The 23,681-nt window shown below is 40.6% G+C and overlaps 2 protein-coding genes across 13 annotated transcripts in view; one reads left to right on the top strand and one right to left on the bottom strand.

Moving 5' to 3' along the window:
• Positions 1-451: 451 nt before the first annotated feature.
• LOC108097010 (sodium-independent sulfate anion transporter) lies at positions 452-6,940 on the top strand. Of its 2 annotated transcripts, none has more exons than XM_017199020.2 (6): positions 452-630; positions 3,070-3,734; positions 4,069-4,405; positions 4,474-4,736; positions 4,980-5,165; positions 5,224-6,940. In XM_017199020.2, the coding sequence occupies exons 1-6, from the start codon at positions 600-602 to the stop codon at positions 5,575-5,577; spliced, it is 1,836 nt and encodes a 611-aa protein (XP_017054509.1). In that variant the 5' UTR covers positions 452-599; the 3' UTR covers positions 5,578-6,940. The 2 variants fall into 2 exon arrangements, with proteins under 2 accessions (XP_017054509.1, XP_017054501.1); XM_017199012.1 differs by lacking the exon at positions 452-630 and adding an exon at positions 2,880-3,000.
• A 915-nt stretch (positions 6,941-7,855) lies between these two features.
• Positions 7,856-23,681, bottom strand: part of LOC108096951 (peripheral-type benzodiazepine receptor-associated protein 1) — a 29,580-nt gene continuing 13,754 nt past the window's right edge. For 5 of the 11 annotated variants that reach the window (XM_017198922.2, XM_017198930.2, XM_017198947.2 and 2 more), the window contains exons 9-19: positions 23,167-23,345; positions 22,595-22,795; positions 22,107-22,297; positions 20,684-21,377; positions 19,987-20,216; positions 18,759-18,839; positions 17,036-17,599; positions 16,116-16,445; positions 15,124-15,412; positions 12,325-12,392; positions 7,856-9,430 (exon numbers count right to left, since the gene is read on the bottom strand). In XM_017198922.2, the coding sequence (XP_017054411.1) occupies positions 8,639-9,430; positions 12,325-12,392; positions 15,124-15,412; positions 16,116-16,445; positions 17,036-17,599; positions 18,759-18,839; positions 19,987-20,216; positions 20,684-21,377; positions 22,107-22,297; positions 22,595-22,795; positions 23,167-23,345 (3,619 nt within the window). In that variant the 3' untranslated portion in view covers positions 7,856-8,638. The remainder of the gene's footprint in view (positions 9,431-12,324; positions 12,393-15,123; positions 15,413-16,115; positions 16,446-17,035; positions 17,600-18,758; positions 18,840-19,986; positions 20,217-20,683; positions 21,378-22,106; positions 22,298-22,594; positions 22,796-23,166; positions 23,346-23,681) is intronic. The other 6 variants (XM_017198939.2, XM_017198962.2, XM_017198968.2 and 3 more) reach the window with 4 other exon arrangements.

Raw genomic sequence — 23,681 nt, 5'->3', positions numbered from 1 at the left:
TAGATGTTTGGCTGATTTATTAGGGATCTGTTAATCTAAGTTAAAATTCAAATATTGAACCGTCATTTATCGATCGAGGTGTGTGTGGAATGCCAGTTGTGACCGGCTGCCAAAGGTGGAAAATTACTTGGAGTCTGCACGACAACCCATTGGGATCGCAGAACTCAACCCAGATTGCCTCCCCCACTGCACACTTGGATTACGGAGACATGACAGCGATATCGCGGTAGTTTTTGCCACCGGTGCCGTTGACATTTCCAGTTATATATTCGTTTGTGCTCCGGATCCAACCGCCCGGCCCTCCGCAATGTTTGCCCATCCGCCTGCCGAATGGGCGTTAAGTATGCCATTGTTACGCTGATCTCGGGCTGAAAATAAAAGCGGACGGTTTGTCGCCGTTTTCTTGACTCTTTTCATTTTTCGTGTTTATCAGAAAAATCTGCCCGAGCCCACTTATTTATCATTCAAAAATTCGCTTATTCGGCAGTTTTCATTAGATTGCGAAGCGGTGCACTTGGCTCACTCAGGTGTCAAGGATAATCAGTATTAACTATTCCCGAATGTCCTTCGGCTTAAATCTTATTGCGGATACGTGAAATATGTCAATCGTAAAGAAGTTATCCTTCGATGGTAAGGATGCTCTTGGTTACAGCACATTAAGTCCTTAAGTTCTAGTGAAATGTTGGATAACAAAATATTTTAAGTGCATTTGCCCGTGGGATTACATAATTTTAACTTTAAAGAAAGTTCTTTAATACTCAATGACTAATATGGACGGATCTCGTGATCATTTTATAACTATTCCATTTACACTACTTGGCCAATTTTACTACTGCCATAAGTGCCACCCGCCGATCTGCCGCTTTAATTAGCAGTGAGCACCAGCTGGAGATATAGTCGAAGCGAGCTGTTAAAAATTTTGGCCTGATGTTACAAATTAGCATTCATTTTGGGCTTCTGTTTTCGCTCATCATGACCGATAACGCCCGTGCATAAAAATATTTAACTTGCCAAACCGTCAACCACAAATATTAACAATTGCTGGCAAAACAAACTGAAGTAATGGCTTGTCTATAATGGGGTTTATTTTATAGATTAACCTCACGCTTTTCGAGTAAAACAATAAAGTAAATTACATCTAATTAAAAAAAACCGTAATTAAGTCTGTAAAATTAGAAACAAGTACTGTTTTCTATTTTTGACTGGGAAAAGTCTTGCAAACAGTTTGATGACAAATATCAGAAATTCTTCTGAAATACGAAGAATACTTTTAACATGAATACGACAAAAGCATTGAAATACAGATATTCGCAATTCGTGTGAAAGATAGCACCTATAATCAATGGTTTGTACTATTAATTTAGATCTTTAAACAGTTAGATGACTAATGTGTCTCGTCTGGATTGGGAAACACTTGTAACCATCCGAAGTTGTTTTCGATTTGTGTAGCACTCAAGGTGCTAACTTTTTTCTTTACTTCCCGTGAATTTTATATAAAACCCTTAATCTTTTTACTTTGGCTCCACTTGGGTTTCGTTTTGTTTACCGATAAAAAAACAAGAAAGGAAGCAGCTTCGGCAAGCCGAAGCTTATATACCCTTGCAGTCATTAAATATGTCAAACAAAATACATAAAGGCTAACAACATCGAATCTATGACGATTTTTCTATTATTTACCATATTGTTCATATGACAGCTATATGATATAGTCGTCCGATTTTGATAAAATTTAATATGTAACTCAAGACAATCATGATTGTCTGATGAAAAACAACGAGGTTATAATTTTATTTCCGTTATTTCTATATAGATTTTTCGATCTTTCCTATGGCAGCTATATGATATAATACTCCGATTTTTATGAAATTTTTTTCTCGATTTAAGAGTATTTCAAAAACTTGATGTTCCAAAAATCATGCTCGTGGCATTAAAAACAACGACATTATAATTTTTTTTTTTCATTATTTATATATATATTTTTCGATCTCTCCTATGGCAGCTATATGATAGAGTTATCCGATTTTGTTCAAATTTAATCCGAAATTTAATAACAGTTAGAAAACGCCATCTGGAAGAAATCAAGTCGATCTGATCAAAAACAACGGAGTAAGAATTTTTTATTTCATTCTCTTGTATGGGAGCTATCCGATATAGTCGGCCGATCCGGCTCGTTCCGACCTATATACTGCGTGCAACAACTACACAACTTTTGGGAAAGTTTCAGCGAGATAGCTTTAAAACTGAGAGACTAGTTTACATAGAAACCGACAGGAGGACAGACGAACAGACGGACAGACGGACAGACAGACAGACGGACAGACGTACAGACGGATTTGGATTCTGATCGTGATGCTGATCAAGAATATATATACTTTATGGGTTCTGAGGTGTCTCCTTCACTGCGTTGCAAACTTCTGACTGAAATTATAATACCCTTTGCTCTGCAAGGGTATAAAAATGGATAAAAAATTGATCGTTAATGGGATTTACATAAAAACCATTCGAGGAAGATATAACAGGTTTTCAAGTCACACATATAGAGGTATACAATTAAGTAATATATGGATGTACCTACTCCCCAATAGTGCCCCCTCAATAAGAGTTAAGAATCTCAGTTATTTAAACAAATTACCGGAACCGAACGAGCGAGAGTACGCTAACATATGTGCTTAATTACGAATTTACACAATTAAAGTTTAGCGCTGTTTTTTCGCTGTGCTCTCGGCTCGAGTTTGCCATCGGACAAGCCGGACTGTTCGTTCGGTTATTATTAAAATGCGAAAAAAAAGCGCCCTGACAAAATCAAACAATTTCGGCTAGCAAAGCGATTGTACCAGGCTATTGGCGAAACCGAAACAGAAGCTGGAAATCAGTACACAATGCGTTGGCCGCGAAAGCACACGTTCGGCTTATGGCCAAAAAACTCTATTCGTGATCGAAGTAGTAGAAATGGAGAAGCTACTGGGCAAAGTCAAACGCCAGTGGCCACCATTTACAATCGTAGGAATTACGACTTGGTAATTTCCGATCTCTCAAACCCACTGATAATATTTTTCATTAAAATTTTAGCTGGCTGCGAGGAAAAGGAGAAGTACACGGCTCAGAATGGCGAGGATTTCTATGGCCAAGTTCACTCAGTCGACATGGATATGGCCAGCAAGTACTCCAAACCAAAGGAAGCCCACTGGCTAGTGCGACGTATTTTCTTCCTGAGTTGGATTACCTCCTATGATCGAGAACGAGCCTTTGCGGATCTGATTGCCGGCATTACCTTGGGTCTGACCATTATTCCCCAGAGTATCGCCTATGCCGCACTGGCTGGTCTCTCCTCCGAGTATGGACTGTACTCCGCCTTCATTGGATCCATCATATATGTGTTCTTCGGCACGATACCCCAGGTTTCGATTGGACCAACCAGCCTGATGGCCATTCTCACGTTGCAGTTCTGTGCGGATAAACCCGTACAGGTGGTCATCGTTTTGGCATTCCTCGCTGGTTTGGTGGAACTGGCCATGGGTGTCTTCCAACTGGGATTCATTGTGAGCTTTATTCCCGCTCCGGTGACCAAAGCTTTCACCTCGGGAACAGCGCTGATCGTGGTGTTTGCCCAGATCAAGAATCTTTTGGGTGTTCGCCTCAAGGGATTTCCCTCGATTGGCGAGTTTTTCACCAACATTCGTCCCACGGATGCGGCTATGGGAATATCCTGCATGGTCGTGCTGCTCTTATTAAGGGTAAGTTGGAAAAAGTGTTCATTAGAAAGGGTAAAAAAAAAGACATTTAAAATTATTTTTAGTACATATATTCAAAAACCTAATAATAATCTCTTTCAACAAACAATTTATTTTCGCTATCAGTCTGTGATGTGTTTAACAATTAGCTTACTTTGGTGATCTTTGTTTTTTTGCACCAAGTCACGTTTTGCATTAATTTACCTAAGCAGACTTCGTGTTCGAAAAAAAAGCCCCTACTCCGAAATAAATAGATTGGTGTTAATAGATATCTCATGACGACATGCAACACACAGGTTACCAGACTAATTTACGTGATATATCTTTATCCGTTTAGCTCCTATCGCAAGTGAACTTCAAACAGGATACACCAGTTACCCGTCGTTTGAAGAAAATCCTGTGGTACATCAGCATATCTCGCAATGCTCTGGTTGTCTTCTTCACCGGTCTGATTGTTTTCATTTGGGTGCACAAGAGTTCCATGGAGGCGGTGCCCTTTGCCCTTTCCGCAAAGGTTTCCTCGGCCATGCCCACGATTAAATTGCCGCCCTTTGCCTTCGAATACCAAAACCGCACTTATGTATTCACGGACATCTTGCATGAACTGGGCAGCGGAATCGTTGTGGTGCCAATTGTGGCAGTTCTGGCGAACGTGGCCATTGCCAAGGCCTTCGGTGCGTATGCGTGATATTAGTTTAATAAGGAGTTCCCCTCTATTTATATGTAATTCTTATTCTTTCAGTCAAGGATGGTAATCTGGATGCCTCGCAGGAGATGCTGACTCTCGGTCTGTGCAACATAGCCGGTTCCTTCTTTAGTGCAATGCCCACTTGTGGTGCCTTTACCCGCTCGGCGGTGAGTCAAGCATCAGGAGTTAGGACTCCAATGGCCGGCATCTACACGGGATTGATAGTGCTCTCCGCACTGAGCATTCTGACCCCGTATTTCCAGTACATTCCCAAGGCTTCCTTGTCCGCCGTTCTAATTGCAGCAGTCATCTTTATGGTGAGTGGTTTTGTTCACATTAAAAAAAGGAATATGTAACAAGCAGCTGTTAACAACAACATAAATTTTAAACTTTCGAGTTCTTATAAATATTTATACATTGACTTTTAATATATATGCACTTCGTGATTAAAGAAAATTTTCTTAGCTCGTTAAAGGATGTGGTTGTTCTTGTAGTAATAAGCTCAATACAAAACCAAAGTTTAGTTTTTTAATCTCTTATATTAATTCATTTTTAAACAGATTGATCTGGCCCCGGTAAAGGAGCTTTGGCAGCTGAACAAAAAGGACTTCTTCAGCTGGGTGGGCAGCTTCATCATCTGCTTGGTTGCCGGCGTGGAGTTGGGCCTTCTCTTCGGAATTGTTCTCAGCATGGTGTTTATTTTGTTGCGCCTGGGCAATCCCAAATTCGAAGTCAACCTGAAACAGGTAAGCCGGGCAGCTTGAAATGCTAAATACTTAAATACAACAATGATTTCTCCCTCAGCATGAATCCACATACTATATCCATGTGGTGCCCCAATCGGATATCTACTACACAGGAGTGGATGCACTCAGAAATGAGTTAAGAGGAGCCTGTCGATTGTATCGCCACGATTTCCCAGTGGTTCTCGATTGCACCCGCTTCATGCAGTTCGATGCCACCTTCAGTGAAATGCTAATCTCAGTGGCCAAGGAGATGGCCGCCGACGATGTCCTGCTGATCCTGCAGAACATGAGCCTGAAGGTGCAGCAAATGCTGCCCGTGATGAGCAATGTGCGCTTCTGCCAGGAAGACAGCCAACTTTCGAGCTATTTGCAGACTGAAAAGGAAGCAACTTTCTCGGATGCCAAGCTGTAATCACTCCTATCTAATGCCAGTTCTCCTCAGTCTGTTTGATCCGGTTTTGTCATAGGACGTCATTGGAATTATCTCCGGATTTGCTACCGCTTGACGCTCACACGAAAAATTGCGCAATTAAGCAGTGGCAGCTAGTTAAGTGCTTAGATTTAGTTGTTTAGTTAGCGACTCTGTAAATACTTATATGCATTATTAAAAATACAGCACTACGAATATATCAAGATAAACCGGAGGAAAGTGTTCTGCAAGCGGAGATAAACAGGTGGCATAAGACCCCATAAAACATGCCTCGTGCCGCGGCATTCAAGCATTCAAGATAGAGCGATCACACAGGGCGTATGAGTAATGCCGCGCCTCATTAATTCAATTGAAATGCCGGTTGCTCGGTTTTTTTTTCTTTGAAATTGTTGTTTAATTATTATTTTTTTCGCTTTTTGTCGTTCAATAAGGAAATTATAATTTATAGAAAAAGTATAATAATACAGTATAACAATTTAGTTGGTTTTCATTTGTTTTGTTTATCCATTTCATATTGCCATTATCATTGTGTTTGCCAGTGTGTGTGTTTTTATGGGAATTTACTTTCAATTATTCTATATTGTTTGCTTTGTTTCCGAGGCAATAAACTGTTCTTGTTGTATACTTGTATAGGTGTCTAGTAAATGATTATAGAGTGTGTCTGTCTGTATCTGTATTCTGTATCTGTTTGTGTGTGTTTGTGTGTATTTCCGTTCGGTACCCCGCATTCCGGATGCGATATCTGTTTCGGATGCGCGGACTTTACGGCTTCGGTGGACGCCGAAGTTAGGCTTGTAGATTGTAATTGTCTATCCGATGTGGCTGAATAATACAGTGACTTGATTGTTAGATTTGAATCATCGTTATTTACGTGGGAAAAGTTAACGCTTGTTGTTTCGAGATCGAGATCGGTAAGTCTTCTCCATTCGCCCTTTTAGCATTGCTGGCCTCTTCCGATTCCTACTACTTGTTTGCCAGTTTACAATTTACAGTGTTCAATTTTGGTTGCAGTGTAACTATGTGATAAGTGGTAAGTGTGTGTCTAAAGTAATCATTTGCTCACAATTATTTGTTTGCCGGCCAAGCACATGTACATATGCAACTCTATGCGCTCTTTAAATATGCCTTGTTTAATATATTTGTTTGGTAAATTTTGTCATTAATATATTTTTGTTTTGTTTCGTTTATCTTTATACTCTTCATTTCTTGAATGTTTTGTATATTCGTAAAGCAAGAGGTACGCGATGTATTTGTTTTTGTGTATGCATTTGTAGTGTATGAGGGCTGAGTCAAAAAGCAACTAGGAAATAGTTGAGTGTCCTTTCTCGAACCGGATTAAAGCGAAGTTCCTCCTTTTCTGAGAAACAGAAATAGTCCTATGTATGTATGTAGGTATGTTTGTTTGTATGTTATGTATGTATGTGGCGTATGCGAGTAACTAACTATCGGTAGTGGCTTTGAGTAGTATTCAAAAATAACGTTCGAAAGAGTGTGTTTTTCTGGATAGGTTGGGCTAGGTAGTTAGGTATTAGGTTAGCGATAGGAAAAAGTAGCAAGGGGGCGGCTTAAGTTGCTAAAGGAAGTATGGAAAAGTATAGTATCCTTGCTGAATTTAGTGAACATGTCTCCTGGGTCTAACGCTACGATCTTGTGCTTAGTACATTATATTTGTATTTGCCATTGGGTATCCCATATATGTATGTAGGAGTAGATCTCTCTTGGTCTTTGGTTTGCTTTAAGTTACACTGATATTTATCGCATATGGCTTCTATGGACATCAAACACTGAAAGAAGTGGGGCGTAGAATAGAAGTTGAATAAGTCGAGCAGTCGAAGGCGGTTCATTGGGATTCAAGGTTTTTGGGATCAGGGTTTATCACTGGATTGGAAAGGATTGGGCAGATATAGAGATTTATCTTCTTGTGCTGGACTGGAAGTCAAGGTCGCCTTGTCTTGGAATTGCGCCCGATTGGAGGTTGGCTTGAATGCGAAGTCGTATTTAGTATATGCGAATATATGTAAATATGTACCATATCGATTTATTTATTTACTTTAATGTATGCTTCTTCTTTTTTTTTTTTTGTTTTGCGTCATTCCGCTTGTCTGACATTGCTCAACATTCGGTTGTGTTTTTTGATTTATAAATGTAATTTAGTTTTCAATATATTTTAAATATATACATATAATATATGTATGTTTATGTTTGGTTTAGTTTACCTTATGTGTTTGCTTTATCTTCTTCTCCTCCTCCTTCTTCTTTCTTTTGGTTTTTATTTATAAACTGGTCAGCAACAGTAGCAAATTTAACAATGTGCGTTAACAAATAATTGTAAATATAATGTATGTATATAATATATTTCTCCTCCTTTACTTGTATTTGTATTTGTATTGGTTTTCTTGTATAATATATGTGTGTTCAGTATCTATGTGAGTGTGTTTATCTGTGTCTTGCATCAGTGTGTGTGTGTGTAGTTGTGTGTGTGTGTGGCTGCAGGCGGGGAATCCACCTGATCTTGTATTATAGAGCTTTATCCTTTAGTGGGTTAGTGGAATCTTTATCGAGTTGCAGTCACCTAAACCGGCAGGCAATTTGTTAAATAATTTTACAACAATTTATCTGGGCTTGTGGCTTTCTTTTTTGTTTTTTGTATTTCATTTATCTTTTATATTTTTTTGTTGTGTGTTTTCTGTGCGGCCGATGCTGCTGTTGTCTGTCGGTCACTCATAATATTTCTATCAATTTAATTAATAAAAAATATTACCATTAGTACTATTAGTCATATCATATCATATCAACAACAACAACACACGCATTGACCCACAGCGCACCGGGTATGATTTTCCATTTTCTTTTTCTTTTTTAACTTTAGCATTGGTTTGTCTGATCTCCTCCTCCACATCTGTGTTTTGTTTTTCTTTTAATATATATATATTTATATATATTAGCTTAGTAATCGTAATCAATAGCAATAATCCATAATCATAATAGTAATAATAAGTCTAATCTACGAATAATATAACAGGACCCTATAGAATGACCGGGGTTATTTGCCAAAGCCGAACCCGAATTTTCCGAAGAGGTCTTTGCCTTTCGACAGGACATCGCCGCCGGGCGCCGCTGCTGCGATGCCCTTGAGACCGCCCAGCAGACCGGCGCCCGGTCCTTGGGGCGGCGCCTGGGCTTGCGGTGGCACTTGTTGTGGCTGCTGTTGCATGCCGGGTTGCATACCCTGTTGCATACCCTGCTGCATACCTTGCTGCATACCAGGTTGCATACCCTGCTGCATACCTGGCTGCATACCTGGCTGCATACCCTGTTGCATACCCGGTTGCATACCTTGTTGCATACCCTGTTGCATACCCGGTTGCATACCCTGTTGCATGCCCCCCATTCCAGGCTGCTGGGCACCGAAGGCGTTTGCTTGTTGCTGCGCTGGCTGCACACCGCCGGGTGGTTGCATTGGATCCGTCTTGGCCGGTTGCTTCGACCCAAATAGACCACCGGTGGCAGCCGAGGTAGCACCAGAGAGCAGGCTAGTTGCGCCGGAGAAGAGGCCGCCCGTCGGCGCCTGTGTCGTGACCGGTGGCTGCTGCTGCTGTCCCATCATTCCTGGCTGCCCCATCGCTCCGGGCTGCCCCATCATCCCGGGTTGGCCCATCTGCCCCATCATTCCAGGTTGTCCCATTTGCTGTTGCTGCTGCTGCTGTTGCTGTTGCCCCATCTGCGTCTGTTGCTGACCGTACTGCTGCTGCTGCTGCTGTTGGAGTTGCTGCTGCTGCTGCTGCTGTTGCTGCTGCTGCTGCAGGCCGACATTACCAACGCGACCGATCATCCCCTGCAAGGTGGCGTCGGTCCGAAAGGACCACAAAACTTTTGTTAGTCGAGCTTCCATTTAGGCAGCGATCGCATTAAACGAATGGCAAACTAATCGTAAAGAATATATATATATATATGGTACGTATATTTATGGGGGTTTCTTAATATTTTCATGGATATCTTGTATCAATGCTCTCTCAAGTATGTTCGTTAGCCGGGATTAACTGTTTGGTTAGTTTAGCGAGGTCCTCGAGCTTTCAATCGCCGAGTTACTTGAGATGGCGAATGTTTGGTTGGTTTCAGATTGGTTGCTTGGTTGTGTTTTTGTTTTTTTGTTAGTAATGGCAACTACGTTCGTTAACTACGAAAAAGAGAGGCTAGTCAAAAACGGAATCAAGATCTTCAAGAGATCCTCGCTAGATGAAACACAGTGCTCAGCCGGGACTCAATCAATGGACTCCAAGTCCAGGACTTGATTTCTGGCCTCAATTGAAACGAGTAACAGTAGCATTACGTGATTTGATTTTTATACACATCCGTTGGCTTGGAACAAAACTCAAAAAATATGTAGAACTAGCAACGTTTCTCAATAGTTTTTTTTTTTAACCGAAAACAAAAAGAGGCCTAATGCCAAAGGAGAACAAATAAAATTGCATGGCAAAAAGTATAAGAAAATGTTCAAAAACTGTAAGATACGCATTCTGACAACAGATTTCAGACAGTGCGGAAGGACTCCCGATGTCCTCCGGTCGGGATCGGACTTCTATAGTTCTAAGGCTCTATTTATTTACACTACCTTGATGAGAAGTGAATTTTCCACCCACTCAAAAGTGGGCGGATATGTTGGGGGGCGTGTTTTGTGAGCGTGTCTAGGCAATCGTTTAAATCAAAAATACTCTGTGGATGCCTATCATCCAAAATGAGCTGAGGAACTTAAAATTATTTAAATAAAATGAACTCTTTTAAGTCAAAGCTTTGCTGTTTTCATCGGTGTTTGATCATTGTCTAAAGTAAAAGCTAAATGCAAATCTATTGAGGAAATCAAACAGAGACGAAGGTGAGCCAGAGGAAATCAAATGAGGGAAATGTCGATAGTAATCAAAAGCAAATACAGTTCGGGTTCAACTGAGGCGGGGAGAAAAACCGAAAGGCAACTGACAAAACCAAAAACTCAAGGTATTACACATACAGTGAATCACATAGAAATTTGTACACATTACATCCAATATTTCATATAGTAGTAGTAGCAATTAATTAATATAATTAGTAGCGTATACCAGTAAGAAAACAAAAATTTATTCATATATAGATATATATATATATATATTTATAGGTATGTATCACGTCTTATCAGCAATACGTTTACTTGAGTGTGTATTTTGTATCTGGCATATATATGGTATATATGGTATCTGGTATTCGGCGATTCAAAGATAAGGAGTTTCGGATACTGTATGAATAGATTTGTACACAGTTCGTCTGGCTTATTATCTTGTTTTCCGAAATTCTTGGTTTGTTTGCTCTCCAAGCTAATTTTAAATTCGAATTTAAATGCCAGCCTGTGAATTGTCAAGCAGGTAAAGCATTTTCATAGGAGATAGGAATATATATTTATAGCTTTCTGAGAAAGTAGGGTAGTTCAAACAGCCTGATTTAGTTCAACAATACATTAGCTTGGATGAAGCAAACAGCAGGGTACTATAAATTGAATTTATTTTGACACTATTTGAGGCATAGTTTGTTGCTGAAAAGTTTAGGAAGTCTGTAAGCTGAGTAGTATTTGAAAAAAAGAAACTTATATTGTCATAAAGGAAATGATAAAGCAGTGAAATATTAAAGAGGGAACTCATATTTAAAATGTATGTAAAACAAGTGATCAACAAACTCAAGATATAAATCGATGTGAATGAATGTTGCTGTGGAAATTGTTGCTGATATTTATTCAAGTTGAAGTTCCTTGACAGATTCTATATACAGACTATACACACATACACGATCTGTGGATTGGCTTTGTTCTGAGTTCGATAACGAGTATATTACACCAACATGAAGTGCGGCATTTGCAGGCTATGAATCTCGGGATATATCTTTACACGGACGAGCCCTTGCTGTTTTGGTTTGAATGTTTGTATTTATAATGTCATTATTGTCGTTTGATGTTAACTACAAGATAAACATGTTGCTAGCTATACATATGTACTATATATATATATATATATATATAGGTATATATAAATCGGTTGATTGGTATCGTTATTTGGAATGTTCAAGTACTGTACTGTAAGCGTTTGAATTGGGTTTTCGGAATGGGATATAGACATGGAGACACAGTGAGATAGGAAGTATGCGTTGAAGCTATAGACATAGAGAGAGAGAGAGTAAGACAGATAGAGAGAGAGAAAAAGAGGACGCAACAATGGACGATCGAGTGGGAAAGAGATGGCACGACACAACTGGCGCGTGTGCAGGAAAGCGATAGCAGTATGTCGTTAGAGAGAGATGGCGTGTTCCTCTTCTGTCTGGCTGTCGGGATAATACTTTGTTTCCGGGATCTGTTAAATGTTTTTCTAGGGGGGTTTTTGCTTGGCCGAGAATCGGAACCGAAAAGTAATGAGTGACAGAGATAGCAAGTGAAGAGGTAAAGGGATAGGTAACTGTAACTGTAGTTGTTTTAACTGTTGTAGCAATAATAATATGGTAGTAGTAGTTGGGTAGTAGGCATGTTTTTAGGTATCTTTAGGTGAACAGTTGTGGTTACATTTGGCGTATTCTTAACTCTTTTTTGTTTTTCGTTAGATTAGCTTTAGCATTTATTTTCACAAACAAACAAATGAAAATATTGTATATCTTTTCTTTCTTTTCATACGTTCGATATATCAAAACAAAAAGGAACAAAAGAGAAAGAGTATTTACCTGCGTTTGGTGATCGGGGGCAGGATGGCCCGTGTTGTCTAACAGTGTAGGGGAAGCAGGGCGAGCATCTATAGCAACGAATATAACATAAAGACTTCACATTTACCACAGCAGACCATTACAAAAAATTATTCGAAAGAAGTTGTAGTAGTCAAAACGAAAAAAGATCGTAATCCAAAACTTAGGTATCAAACTTAGGCATCGAAAAAAGGAACTAAAAAACGAATCGAAATATTGAATTTAGTCGCGTACAGTTTGCAGATAGTTCGGAGCTGCCTGTTCGAAAACTGTGATTAATGTTGGTTTGGAAAGATTGGATATATATTTACTCATCTCCGCACTGGTGGGGGCTTAATCAAATAATCGTTGTTCTATATAATTCACCGCAGTTCACGAACAAATCAATGGACAACTCAAAATGAAAGGGTTAAATAAAGGTTTTTCTATGGACCCAAGGGTCTCACATCACTTCCAAATATAATATTATATATAGAGGGGGCTTTTCGAAATTGTTCTGTTTTTTTTTTTTTTTAATTTGGTTTGCGCAAAGACGTAATTGAAACAAGAGGAAAGGCGCCAAAAGTATTCAGATCGAATCGGATTAGTAAAAAGTGAGAGAGATAGAGAGTTGAGTTAAATGATTGCATTTGATTTGATTGTGGTTATTGGTCCAGACGTAAGTAGATTAAAATTGTATTAAATATTACCTTCTTTCATAACCCTATTCGATTTCCCATTTCGGGGATTTCGGTTCTTTGGTTGCATTTGCTCAAGCTTTTGTAAGCAGTTTACAGGATATTTAGATAGATATAAGTTATATAGCATTTGGACGGGCACTTTATCGGCTTAGTACATATGATATCGCATTGTATATAAGTAGTTATATGGAAATAATTAAGTTAAAATTTAAGTATTTTACAATATAAAATGTACATTAAATACAAAAATACTGCTCGTATTTATTTTGAGAATTGATATATTTTGGATTTGGTGCTTGGAGCCCTTGCTTGATGCTGTTGTTGTTTTTGTTGTTATATCTTGAACAAAAGTTTAACAAATATCAAATATATATCGAAGAAGCTAATTGGCAAACAAACAAGACCAACATTCAGAAAACCAGAAGGAAAGAAGTCAACGAAAAAACGGAACGGAAAATCCAAAAATCAACGAGAGGAAACAACGCTAAAAGAAATATATATTTGATTCGAAAAGCAGATACTCGTACTCGTTCAACGTTATTTTAGGGATAAATATGGGGAGATATTCGGATATCCGGGGGACTCGGGGGGTTTATAGCTTAGAAGTACCGTTCTGCAGTAAATGCAGTTCCCTAGATCGATCGATTGTGTCCTCAAATGTTCCGCCAATTAATCTTTGGCCTCGTCTCCATCAGTGGATCATTATGGCATTCTGGGTGACTTTTCAGGTTAGTACTACGTTTTCTTCATCGGTTCAAGGCACATTCAGAGGTCGACTTTGTGGTCTATGGCTCGGTGGTGATCAACTAGGCAATCAATTCATTCGGCAATCAGGTGCAAGTAATTCGTATCGTTAAGGCAAACAATTGCTTCACTAAAAACCAAATCAAAAGCAATTCAACCAAACCAAAGAAAAAAAAACTGTTTTCATTTATACTTAAGTTGATTAACATGCAAGAGACTAACTAGAATTTTACACGGCTAGAAAAAGGCACGCAAGACAAGAAGGGACAGGTTACCAAAAATGAGAAGGAAATTCAACGAAAAATTGGTACAGACAAGTTAAAAAAGCTAAGTGAGGAGGTTTATATACAAAGGAATGGCGATATGAAAAATGAACATGATTTAATGGCCCTGAAAGTTCGAATTTTTTCAGCTTTTGCCAGCTGATTTCAACGATATTTTGATTTCAAGTTGATGATAGATGATTGATCGATGATGATGAAGAATGCTTAGCAAATACTTTATATTGTGTGTGTACAACAACAAGAACAACAACTATCTATTGTATATTTTTATTGGATTAGAAATATATCATTGGAATCCAAACGAAAATCGTACGAAAAAAAGAAGGAAATATTTATTTATATATAAATTGGAATTATCGAACTGATTGGTGCTGAAAATTATTTAATTTGTACATCAACAAAAATCGCATTAAATATTAAGGAAAAAAACTGGGAGAAAAGAGTTGTACAAAAGTTCGCTCGGAATCGTAATGGAAATCAAATTAGCGGCGTTCAAAATCAGAATTTGTATTCAATTTGTAACTGTTTTGTTTCACTTGAAATTTTTGCGATAGAGAGTTAAGACAGAAAGAGAGAAGGAGTGAAAATATTCTCTGTGTTCGCTGATTTTGTAATATATATATCGTTTGGTAAACACAAACAGAAAAAAAAGTAAAAATCATTGGGGTATCGGAACAGAAATGGATTGCTATAGTATAGTATATTATCCCGCTGGTGGAATTGTTTATGTAGTCTGGAAGAACCTGCATAGTTATTCATCTTATAAAGTGCTTTCGAGATTAAAGTACATGTTTTGTATTATTTTGTAGTATTTGGCTTTCAGATTTTTCATTTTTTTTTTCAATAGATTTTTATTTTTGAAAACGAATCAACCGAAAAGAACGAAAAAGGTGAAAAAGAAAGTGTTGAAGGCCCGAAATAGTTGCTCGAATCGGCTTTTCAGTATCATTCGATCACTGGTTAATTCGTATTCAAATCGAACGGAAAAGAAAACTGAAGAGAGAAACACAAACCGAAAATGCGAAAGTCCCAAAATGCTGGCATCGATCTCGATCTGCACAAAGCCTACTTACTTTTGCCCGGCTGGCCGCGCCCGCCCATTCCGGGCATCATGTTGTCGCGCGGCGGGGGCGGCGGACCCCTCGCTCCCGGCCCCTGCCCCCTGCCCCTCTGGCTCAGACCGCCGCGTCCTGCCACGCCGCCCGGCCCCATCTGGTTGTTGTACTGGTCGGGCGCGTCCGCCAGGAAGTTCGACGGCACCAGGCCGCGCACTCCGTCCAGCTCGCCCATGTAGAAACCGTCTTCGTCCATCTCGCCGTACACGAGTATGATCTCGCCCGTCTTGAAACACAATTCCACTTGCTGTAAGCGGGAGAAGGAATAAATATAATAAACATATATTCCTACTGATGATCAATAAACCCAAGCCTAAGCAAGTAGTTGGTTTTTTCAGGCTATACTTAAATAAAGATCATAATTGGTTTTGGCTATAGCCTAGTTCACTGAGTGATTTATAGAATGAATTTCAATATGTTTGCCAACCAATTTTATTATAGACTACACAATTTTGTATTTACAGGCATTTAAGTTGAGCAATTTTAGCTTGATTTTTAATTACACATTACGCATACGCATTGTGGGCTCATGGAGTGCAATTTAAAAATGTTTTCTTTATAGTATTTGATTATAAATTATATTATAATATAGATGTCACTGTTTATTTGGAAGATTTAGTTACTATTTTTATACTGTGCATTTTGTCTCAAAAATTACGCATACGCAACGTTTACTCATTTAGGTTCTGTAATTGCTGATTACTGAGAAGAAAATAATTTTGAACAACTTTAATTTTAGCAATATTTTTTTTTCAATACTGCGTAAATTTTGACTGCTTTTTTTTTACTCACTTCACTTGGCCTGGTGCCCAAAACATTTTGGGTAAAGCCCAGCGATAAGCTGTTAAATATGCCACCCATGAGACCACTACCCGCTTGACTTTCCCGCCGCTAATAAAGTCAACCAAAAATGTACTAAAACATAGTAGTTATTTAGGGAATAGACCTACCTCGGCATCCACATTGGGACTCAACTCCTGGGGATCGTAGTCGTAGAGGGCGATCATCCGCTTCACGGGCATATTGGCGTAGATGTCGCCCCAGCGGTCGCGGCTCACGTTGCGCATGCTCTGCTGCGGAACCGCTTGGCCGGGCATCACCTGGGCGGTGCCGCCCACTCCGACGCCCTGGCCTTGGCCCATCTGGCCGGGGATCTGGGCACCGGCTGAAATGGCCGCCGCTGTGTCCTCCACCTCGGATACCATGTTGTGCGGCACGTAACCCCTGCGACCACGCAACTCTCCCCAGTAGAAGCCATCCGCATCCTTATCACCAAACACCTAAGAAATCGAAGGGGAAATCCCAATAAATTTACCATTAGTAAGAGTTCAAGATAATCCAAAAAATATAGATTATTGTATTTGTTAAGTGTATCGAGTGCATAACGCTAACTTAACGAGTATTTATGGAACTATTAGAAGAGAGAACAACGTCTACAAAGTGGATTATAGAGTACGGTTTGGTTATTTATTTATTGGTGGTTCGGGTCGGTTGGGGGGTTTAAATCTCAACAAAATCTGATTCTGATACTGATGTTACTGAGTCTGTGAAGAGGGCGGTGTGGTGTGTTTAGAGAGTTCAAGGGAAAGGGCGAGGGGCGAAGGAAAAACATGCACTGATTCATTCAATTAGCGCAACAAGCAAGCGCAGCCAATTCTTTGGTCATCAATCGTTCGCCATTTGCATCCAATTTGCATCATCGATTGGGTTTTATCTGCGGATCGTTTCGAAGGATCGTTGCAAAACGGAGGAGCTCACCGTGGTTTTTGGTTCACCTCACTGGAAAACTCGAAACTGCAGCTGAAAAGTGTCTCGGGTGGTTCTGTGTGGAGTTCAGTGGAGTCTGTTTGCTGGGGATCAGCGGGCTTACCTTGATCGTGTCGCCCTCCTGGAAGGGCAGCTCTTCGTCGCAGCCATCGGGATTGGGACTCATCGTGGATGGGTCGTAGTCGAACATGGCCACAAAGTAGCGGGGCTTCTTCTGGGCAGCGGCCAACTGGCTGGCGGTTCCCGGTTGTCCCGGCTGCGTTTGCTGTTGTCCTGCCGCCTGTTGCATTTGCTGCTGCTGCTGCTGTTGTTGCTGCTGCTGCTGCTGTTGCTGCTGGTTTAGTGCTCCTCGTGGTCCCATCATCTGGCCAGGCATCTGACCAGGCATCTGACCAGGCATCTGACCAGGCATCTGTCCAGGCATTTGACCAGGCATCTGACCCGGCATTTGGCCCTGCATTTGCCCGGCCATCTGCCCTTGCATTTGACCTGCCATCTGCATATTCAGCTGGCCAGGAACTGGTCCTCGAAAGCGTGCCCCGCCCATAGGACCCTGCGGTCCATAAGCCTGCTGCTGTTGCTGCTGCTGCTGTTGCTGTGGTCCCTGCGGCCTTCCCGGAATCGGAACCATGCCCCTTTGTGCTCCTGGCGCCCCGGGTTGATAGCCCTGGTTGATTGGTTGGTTGGTCGACGATCGCAGGAATTTAAATCAATTTGAATGAATTTAAAATTTTGTTAGCGTTAGTTTTCTTTTGCGTACTTGGTTTTTGTTTTTTCGAGAGAGAGAGAGATAGGGTGTTGCAATTATTAATTTGTACTCTGTTTTTCATTCACATTGTCTTTAGAGAGGTTAGTTTGTTTTTGGTTTAGCAAAGTGGAGGCGTCTGCGTTTAGCTGGTTTGCTTTAGCGTTTTGTTTTTCTCTTTAGACAACTAATAGGAAGTACGAAAGCTGTGTGTGTATATGTATGTTAAGTGTTTTAATGGAGCATTACGATCTAAATACACATAGGAACTGAAAAGCCAAAGATCTATAGCTGAAAGTCGAGTACGAAGCTAGACGAGTATGTATTTTAAAGGATTTCGGGATGGAATCGGAGGTAAGAAAGCACGGATTCGAGTTCGGAGTATTTTGTAGTTGGTTTTGGGGTAGATTTTGTAGCTGTAGTGGTATCTTCAGGTGGCTTGTGTGGGTGTTTACACATGTTTCTAGCATCAACTGCGAATTTACATACGTATTTACATATGTATAGAGTTATAAGGGTATTTTACATAGATCATATGTAGATTTACGTAGAGTTCAAGCTGTATTAGTTATACGAGTAGATATTGCTAGAATTCGATCTGCAAAGGTTTTAATCTGCACCGAGTCTATATGTCGAGTATAGTTTTTCGATCCTACTAATAGGTAATCATAAAGACCAGGAACAGTCATGCATTTATAGCCTAATTGCATAGTTCTTCTTCCAATCTTGTTTAGGTTTTCTTTCGTACTTACAGGTCAGCCAAAGTATTCAAATTTATTCCCTAGAGGCGTTTACTTGTGTACTTACTTATATAAAACAAATGGAAAAGAACTACAAACTCAAACTAAAACAAAGGACTGTCGTTTTGCTTCAATTTACAAGCTCAATTATCCAGTTTAAAATTATTTCCGCTAAGCACAACTCGAAGCTAAGCTAACCAAAATAAATAGGAATCGAGCACTTAGGTCTAGAGTCTAGAATCTAGATACTTGTACGCAAAGTGTTACAGATAACTTAGGGCTAGTGTGGTGTGTGTGGCGAGGTGTGTGTTAAATGCGGAGATGTTGTGGGTAAAACTTACATTCTGGTTCACTTGATTCTGTGTGGGTTTCGAGAAGAGGCCACCGAGCAGGCCACCTAACAATCCGGAGCCTCCGTCGGGCTGTATCAGTTTCAGTATCGGTATCGGTATCGGTATCGGTTATCAGGTTTTCAGGTGTTTCAGGGTTCGATATCAGTTTTCAGTTTTGGTTTCATATAATGAAAATGAATATGTACTTGTTTTGTTTAAAATTGTTCGTTGCATTGCGTTTTCCTTAAGACAATTGTCGGCATCTCCGCTCAATACTTAGTTAAAAACTCTAGTTTAAATCGGAACAACTCAACAAAGTTCAAAATCTTAGTTATATATTTCGGTTTAAACTTATTATTTGGTAATTGCAATTTGCTGCTGCAGTTCAAGACATGCTAATTGTGAACTAGTCTCAATCAAACCGAAATCAAAAAACGATAACTGAGGGAAATTATAAGTTTCTAGCAAAAAGGGCATACTCTGCATATCTCTTGAAATCGAAGGAGGAAATCATAAGAAAACAGGTTTAACTTTACATACATACAAGTTCTTTGGGTGGGAGAAGGTCTCAATTCAATTGCTTTGGTTCTTATCACAAAGACCGGGGAACTAAACTGCCTCGCAGTTTTTTGACATGTGAAAATTTGTGTGAATTTTTTGTGCGATTGTCTTAACAATTTCTTTCAGTGTATGTATATAACAGGAGGTACATTTGCAAAACAAATCGACCAAAGAAGTAGGAAAGTATATGAAAGTAAAGGCAGTCCAAAAGAAAGAGGAGGATAAACAGAGAGAGAAAAAAGGTTCAAGGAAAGGTAAATGTTTAACAAAAAGTAAAGTAAATATGGAACTCTTAAGAAGAGATAGAGAAATAGAAGTGGAGAGTTCAGAAAAAAGAATCGATGCAATGTGGTTTTTATATGGGGAGTTGTGATCTGGGGACTTCTGATTCAATATTCTTCTGATATTTTTTTGATGGTGCGCGGGTTTTACAAGCAATGGATAGAAATCGAAGGGTTTTCTTTTGTGTTTCGCATTCAGTTTTGGGGAACATGTGGGGGTTTTTACACGAGAATAACTTATGTACATTCTTCGATGGTGTGTTGGCTTCAAGGTTTAGATACAACAGAATTTCGAATAGATCTTAGCCAATTGCTTCGAAATGATAAAACGAAACGAGTCACAGAACATTATTTACAGTGTACTCCAGGGCGACACACCTTCGCCGGACACTCACCTGGTGGCCCGGCTGCCCCGGCTGCGGCTGCATCCCCGGCTGCTGCATCTGGTTGGGATCGTACTGCCCGTGGTCCTGCTGGCCCATCATGTGCTGACCGGGTTGACCAGGTTGCCCTGGGAGCCCGCCCATCTGCTGCTGCACCTGCATGCCGTGCGGCCCCTGCGGCAGCTGCGGACCCATGCCCATCTGGTTCGGCACCCGACGCGCCACCGCGTTGCGCACAGTGTCTGTTGGAGAAGGAGTAAGTTGAATTAGTATTGATTAAAGATTAAAAATAGAAATTTAACATAGTTATATAATAATTTTCTAAATAAAATAAATAATTGAAATATTTGTTGTTTTAGTTTTTAACTTAAATAAATCAGACATCCTCTTCATATAATCAACTGTATACAAATGGGATAACATTTTTGTGTCCACTTATTTATTTCGTGAATTTGTGTATAAATATAATTATTTAAAATATAAATAAAACATAAATACAAATAAATTTAAAATGATTTTGAGTGTACTTCAACCTAGATTATTGTTCATTTCAAATTTTTTCTGGTAACTGATTTTTAACCAATTTGATCAACTATACCATATTATACTAATTCGATATTCAATCCAAAAATACGACAAATTCAATCAAGGAATCATACCTACTTAAGTGATTTAAACTAAATATAATCTCAAAGTTAGTTCCACTCACTTGGTATCAAGATGGGCGCGCTGTCCGCGGACTGCGAGTCGCGCGACTTGGTGCGAATGGTGACGGCGCGCGGATTGAAGACGCCCAGCTTGCCGATGTCGATGAGGGCGTGGTCGCCGGTGGGCGAGTTGATGTCGGTGACCTTCTTACCATCGGCGTACACAGCGTAGCCGGTTACAGGCCCCGTCGAGGTGGGCCTGTTAACCGGCTGCCATGTCACCAGAATGGTACCGTCCTGCGGGCCGGCCTCCAGTTGGATCTCCTGCGGCGGATCGGGCAGTCCCTTGGTTAGGGTGCGGAAATCGGCGTACGCTCCGGGCGCCTCCTCCTGTCCCGGCCGTCCGGCACCGGGACCACCCGGCTGGCCCACATTGGCCGCATGTTGGCCGACGGCCCGCAGGTGCTTGGCCCGAACGGTGACCCGGTATTGGGTGCTCGGCGCCAAGCCGGTGATCGTGTGCCTGTACATGCCCGGCTTGACGGTGCGCACCTCCACATTGTTCACACACACCACGTGCTGGTGGTTGGAGTTGGCCGGCAGCCACGAGATGACCGCCGAGGAACACGTTATGTGCGAGGCGCGCACCGCCGAGGGGCCCAGGTGGGCGGTGTCCCGCCCGATTATCATCGTGCAGGCGGCGTCCCGCGAGGTCTGCCGGTTCTGCGTCACGCTCCGCACGCTGATGCGATGCGGCTACCAGGAGGAGAATATAACAGTTAATTTACTTGGTTCCGTAAATGTAGAAAACAGAGGGAAAGACGTCTTGTAAAATCAAGTGTAAAATAAAAGTTGCTCGGTTTAATAGATCCAATTTTTATAACGCTTTACCACTTTTATTTTCATGTGGGTTCAAAGTGTAATAAATTATAGGTTTTCTTATGGTTTTAATTTATCAAATATAAGAATTTTTAGGAGAGATAATAATCATCTTTATGTTGTGGAAAGTGAAGTGCATAGAGCACTAAGTTTTAAAAAGAGTGTTTTAATTAATATTATTGCTTTAACTTGTTTTATAAAATATAAAGAAGTGTGCTCAGTTGTGTTTGAAATATTTGGAATATTTTATTTGTGTACGAAATATTTGTTTCAAATATAATTGATATGTTATAGATAAATATCTTCAAAGGAAGTTATAGTTTCGAGTATATAGATATTAAAGGTTTAATAATTAAGAAGGAAATTTGTGAAGTTATTTCACAGATTATATTACTGGATACATGCCAAAAAGAAAACGCTATTGAAAACTGAACAAATCGTCTTGAAACAAAGTGCTAACACATTGTTTCAAGACGGTTCGCTCAAAGGATCTTCCGGCTTTAAGGTAGGTACGGAAACCCCGCCGAGCCGCTGACTTTGGAAGAGCCATTCTTGATTTTACAACCGTTCCATTGGCCTCCGTTCGCTTTGGAGGATCGTTCTCACCCGCGTGGAGTCGACGCCCTCGATTAGCGCGCGTGTGCGTTCGTTGGCCTTGACGGTGACCTTGAGCACGCCGTCCACGTAGACGTGGTAGCTGTCGATGAGGTTGTAGCCCACTGGCTCCGGCGGCGACCAGCCAATGAGCACGCTCTTGTTCAGCTGCCGTTCCAGCGTCAAGTGCTTGGGTGCTGGAACTGCGGGGAGGAGCAAGAAGTGTGTCATTAGCCAGCTAGTTGACCCAAGGACCCAAGGACACTCTAGGTGCAGCCGGGACAGGACTCTACTAGCGCAGCTTTAAATCGGGGATTAAAGGGGGTCGGTGGTGTTTTTTTTGTTTTTTGGGGTCTAAATTGTATGCTCACTTTCATGCCATGCACGGCGACGCATTCGAGGATCGCCACAAAAACCAAAAGATTATAAATGAAAGGACCAAAACGGTTCGATTGTTTGGGGGAAAGATTGGGGGGATTTGCCGGACCGGGTATAGTTACCATTGTCGCTGATGTCGTCCTGGTCGTGCTCCAGGTCGGTGTGCGTCTCACTCAAACGGGCCAGGTCCTCGTGGGTGTGTGTGAGCAATGGGTTGTGCGGCGGCAAGGAGGGCAGCGACGTCGTGTCGCACTGCATCGATCCGTCCTCGGCATCGCGCAGCGTCGACAGCACCGCCTGGTGGAACTCCAGGAGGTCGTCGCCTAGCAAATACACAGGTCAGAGGTTAATAGCTAGCACTAGGTACTATAAAGGGGTTATTTGGGTTAACTACACTCTAGCAAAACAGGTTAATCATAAGTCAAAGAGTTGGTATAAAGAAAAAAAAAGTCTTAATTTAAACATTCTGACGTAATTGATGATCTTGAAATATTTGATACGCTTTTTTTTTTTAAATTACGAAAACCAAATAATTAGTATTTTTGTTCGAATTTGCAGAGTCAAGATAACCGCTCCTAAATCCGTTCTCATATTTTATATTATTAGTTACTTATTATTAGTTTACTTTTTCCACTAGCTTTAGTTTCATTTCAAGCCTTGATTTGTTCAACTATTTTTTTCTAGGTGTACTGACCTACTAAACGCTGCACAAAGGAGGCAGGAACCAGACCGCGTCGTCCGTCCAGGAGTTCGGCATCCAGGTAGCCCCCTTGGGGCTCCCCGCTGGTCCACACCAGCAGATAGTCGCCGGCGCACAGGGAGAGCTCGCCCTCAGCCTCCCTGCAAGGCATGGAAAGGATATCATTATGAACACTGAAAATAACAGAGGTTAGTTGGGGATATTCTATGGCATATTAGGGTTGGTATGTCATACAACCATTTGGGGAGATTGTTGGGGGAAACGCATAAGGAAAACCATTTAATTATTTATTATTAATATTGAGTATTCGAATATATAGATTACATTGTCTGATAAAACCCGTATAAGTAAACTATATATATTTTTTGCATACTTTAAGAGGCTAATATAATATATTTCCAAGCACTAAGAAATAACAAAGACTATATTGCTAACCATTGGTTATATATTAGATTACTAAAAACATTAGCTAAGATCTAAAATGGTTAAACTTTAAGAAAAACAAGAAA

The sequence above is a fragment of the Drosophila ficusphila genome, unplaced genomic scaffold, assembly GCF_018152265.1.
Source record: "Drosophila ficusphila isolate 14025-0441.05 unplaced genomic scaffold, ASM1815226v1 contig_791, whole genome shotgun sequence".
Classification (NCBI taxonomy): domain Eukaryota; kingdom Metazoa; phylum Arthropoda; class Insecta; order Diptera; family Drosophilidae; genus Drosophila; species Drosophila ficusphila.
Note: the sequence above shows the minus strand (reverse complement) of the source record. Positions and strands in the feature narration are given on the sequence as shown.

Excerpts from the sequence above, each read along its gene's own strand:
- LOC108097010 (XM_017199012.1), top strand. The coding sequence starts at position 2,880 with ATGCGTTGGCCGCGAAAGCACACGTTCGGCTTATGGCCAAAAAACTCT. Across the intron at positions 3,735-4,068 it reads TCGTGCTGCTCTTATTAAGG|CTCCTATCGCAAGTGAACTT; the intron begins GTAAGTTGGAAA and ends TTATCCGTTTAG. Across the intron at positions 4,737-4,979 it reads TTGCAGCAGTCATCTTTATG|ATTGATCTGGCCCCGGTAAA; the intron begins GTGAGTGGTTTT and ends ATTTTTAAACAG.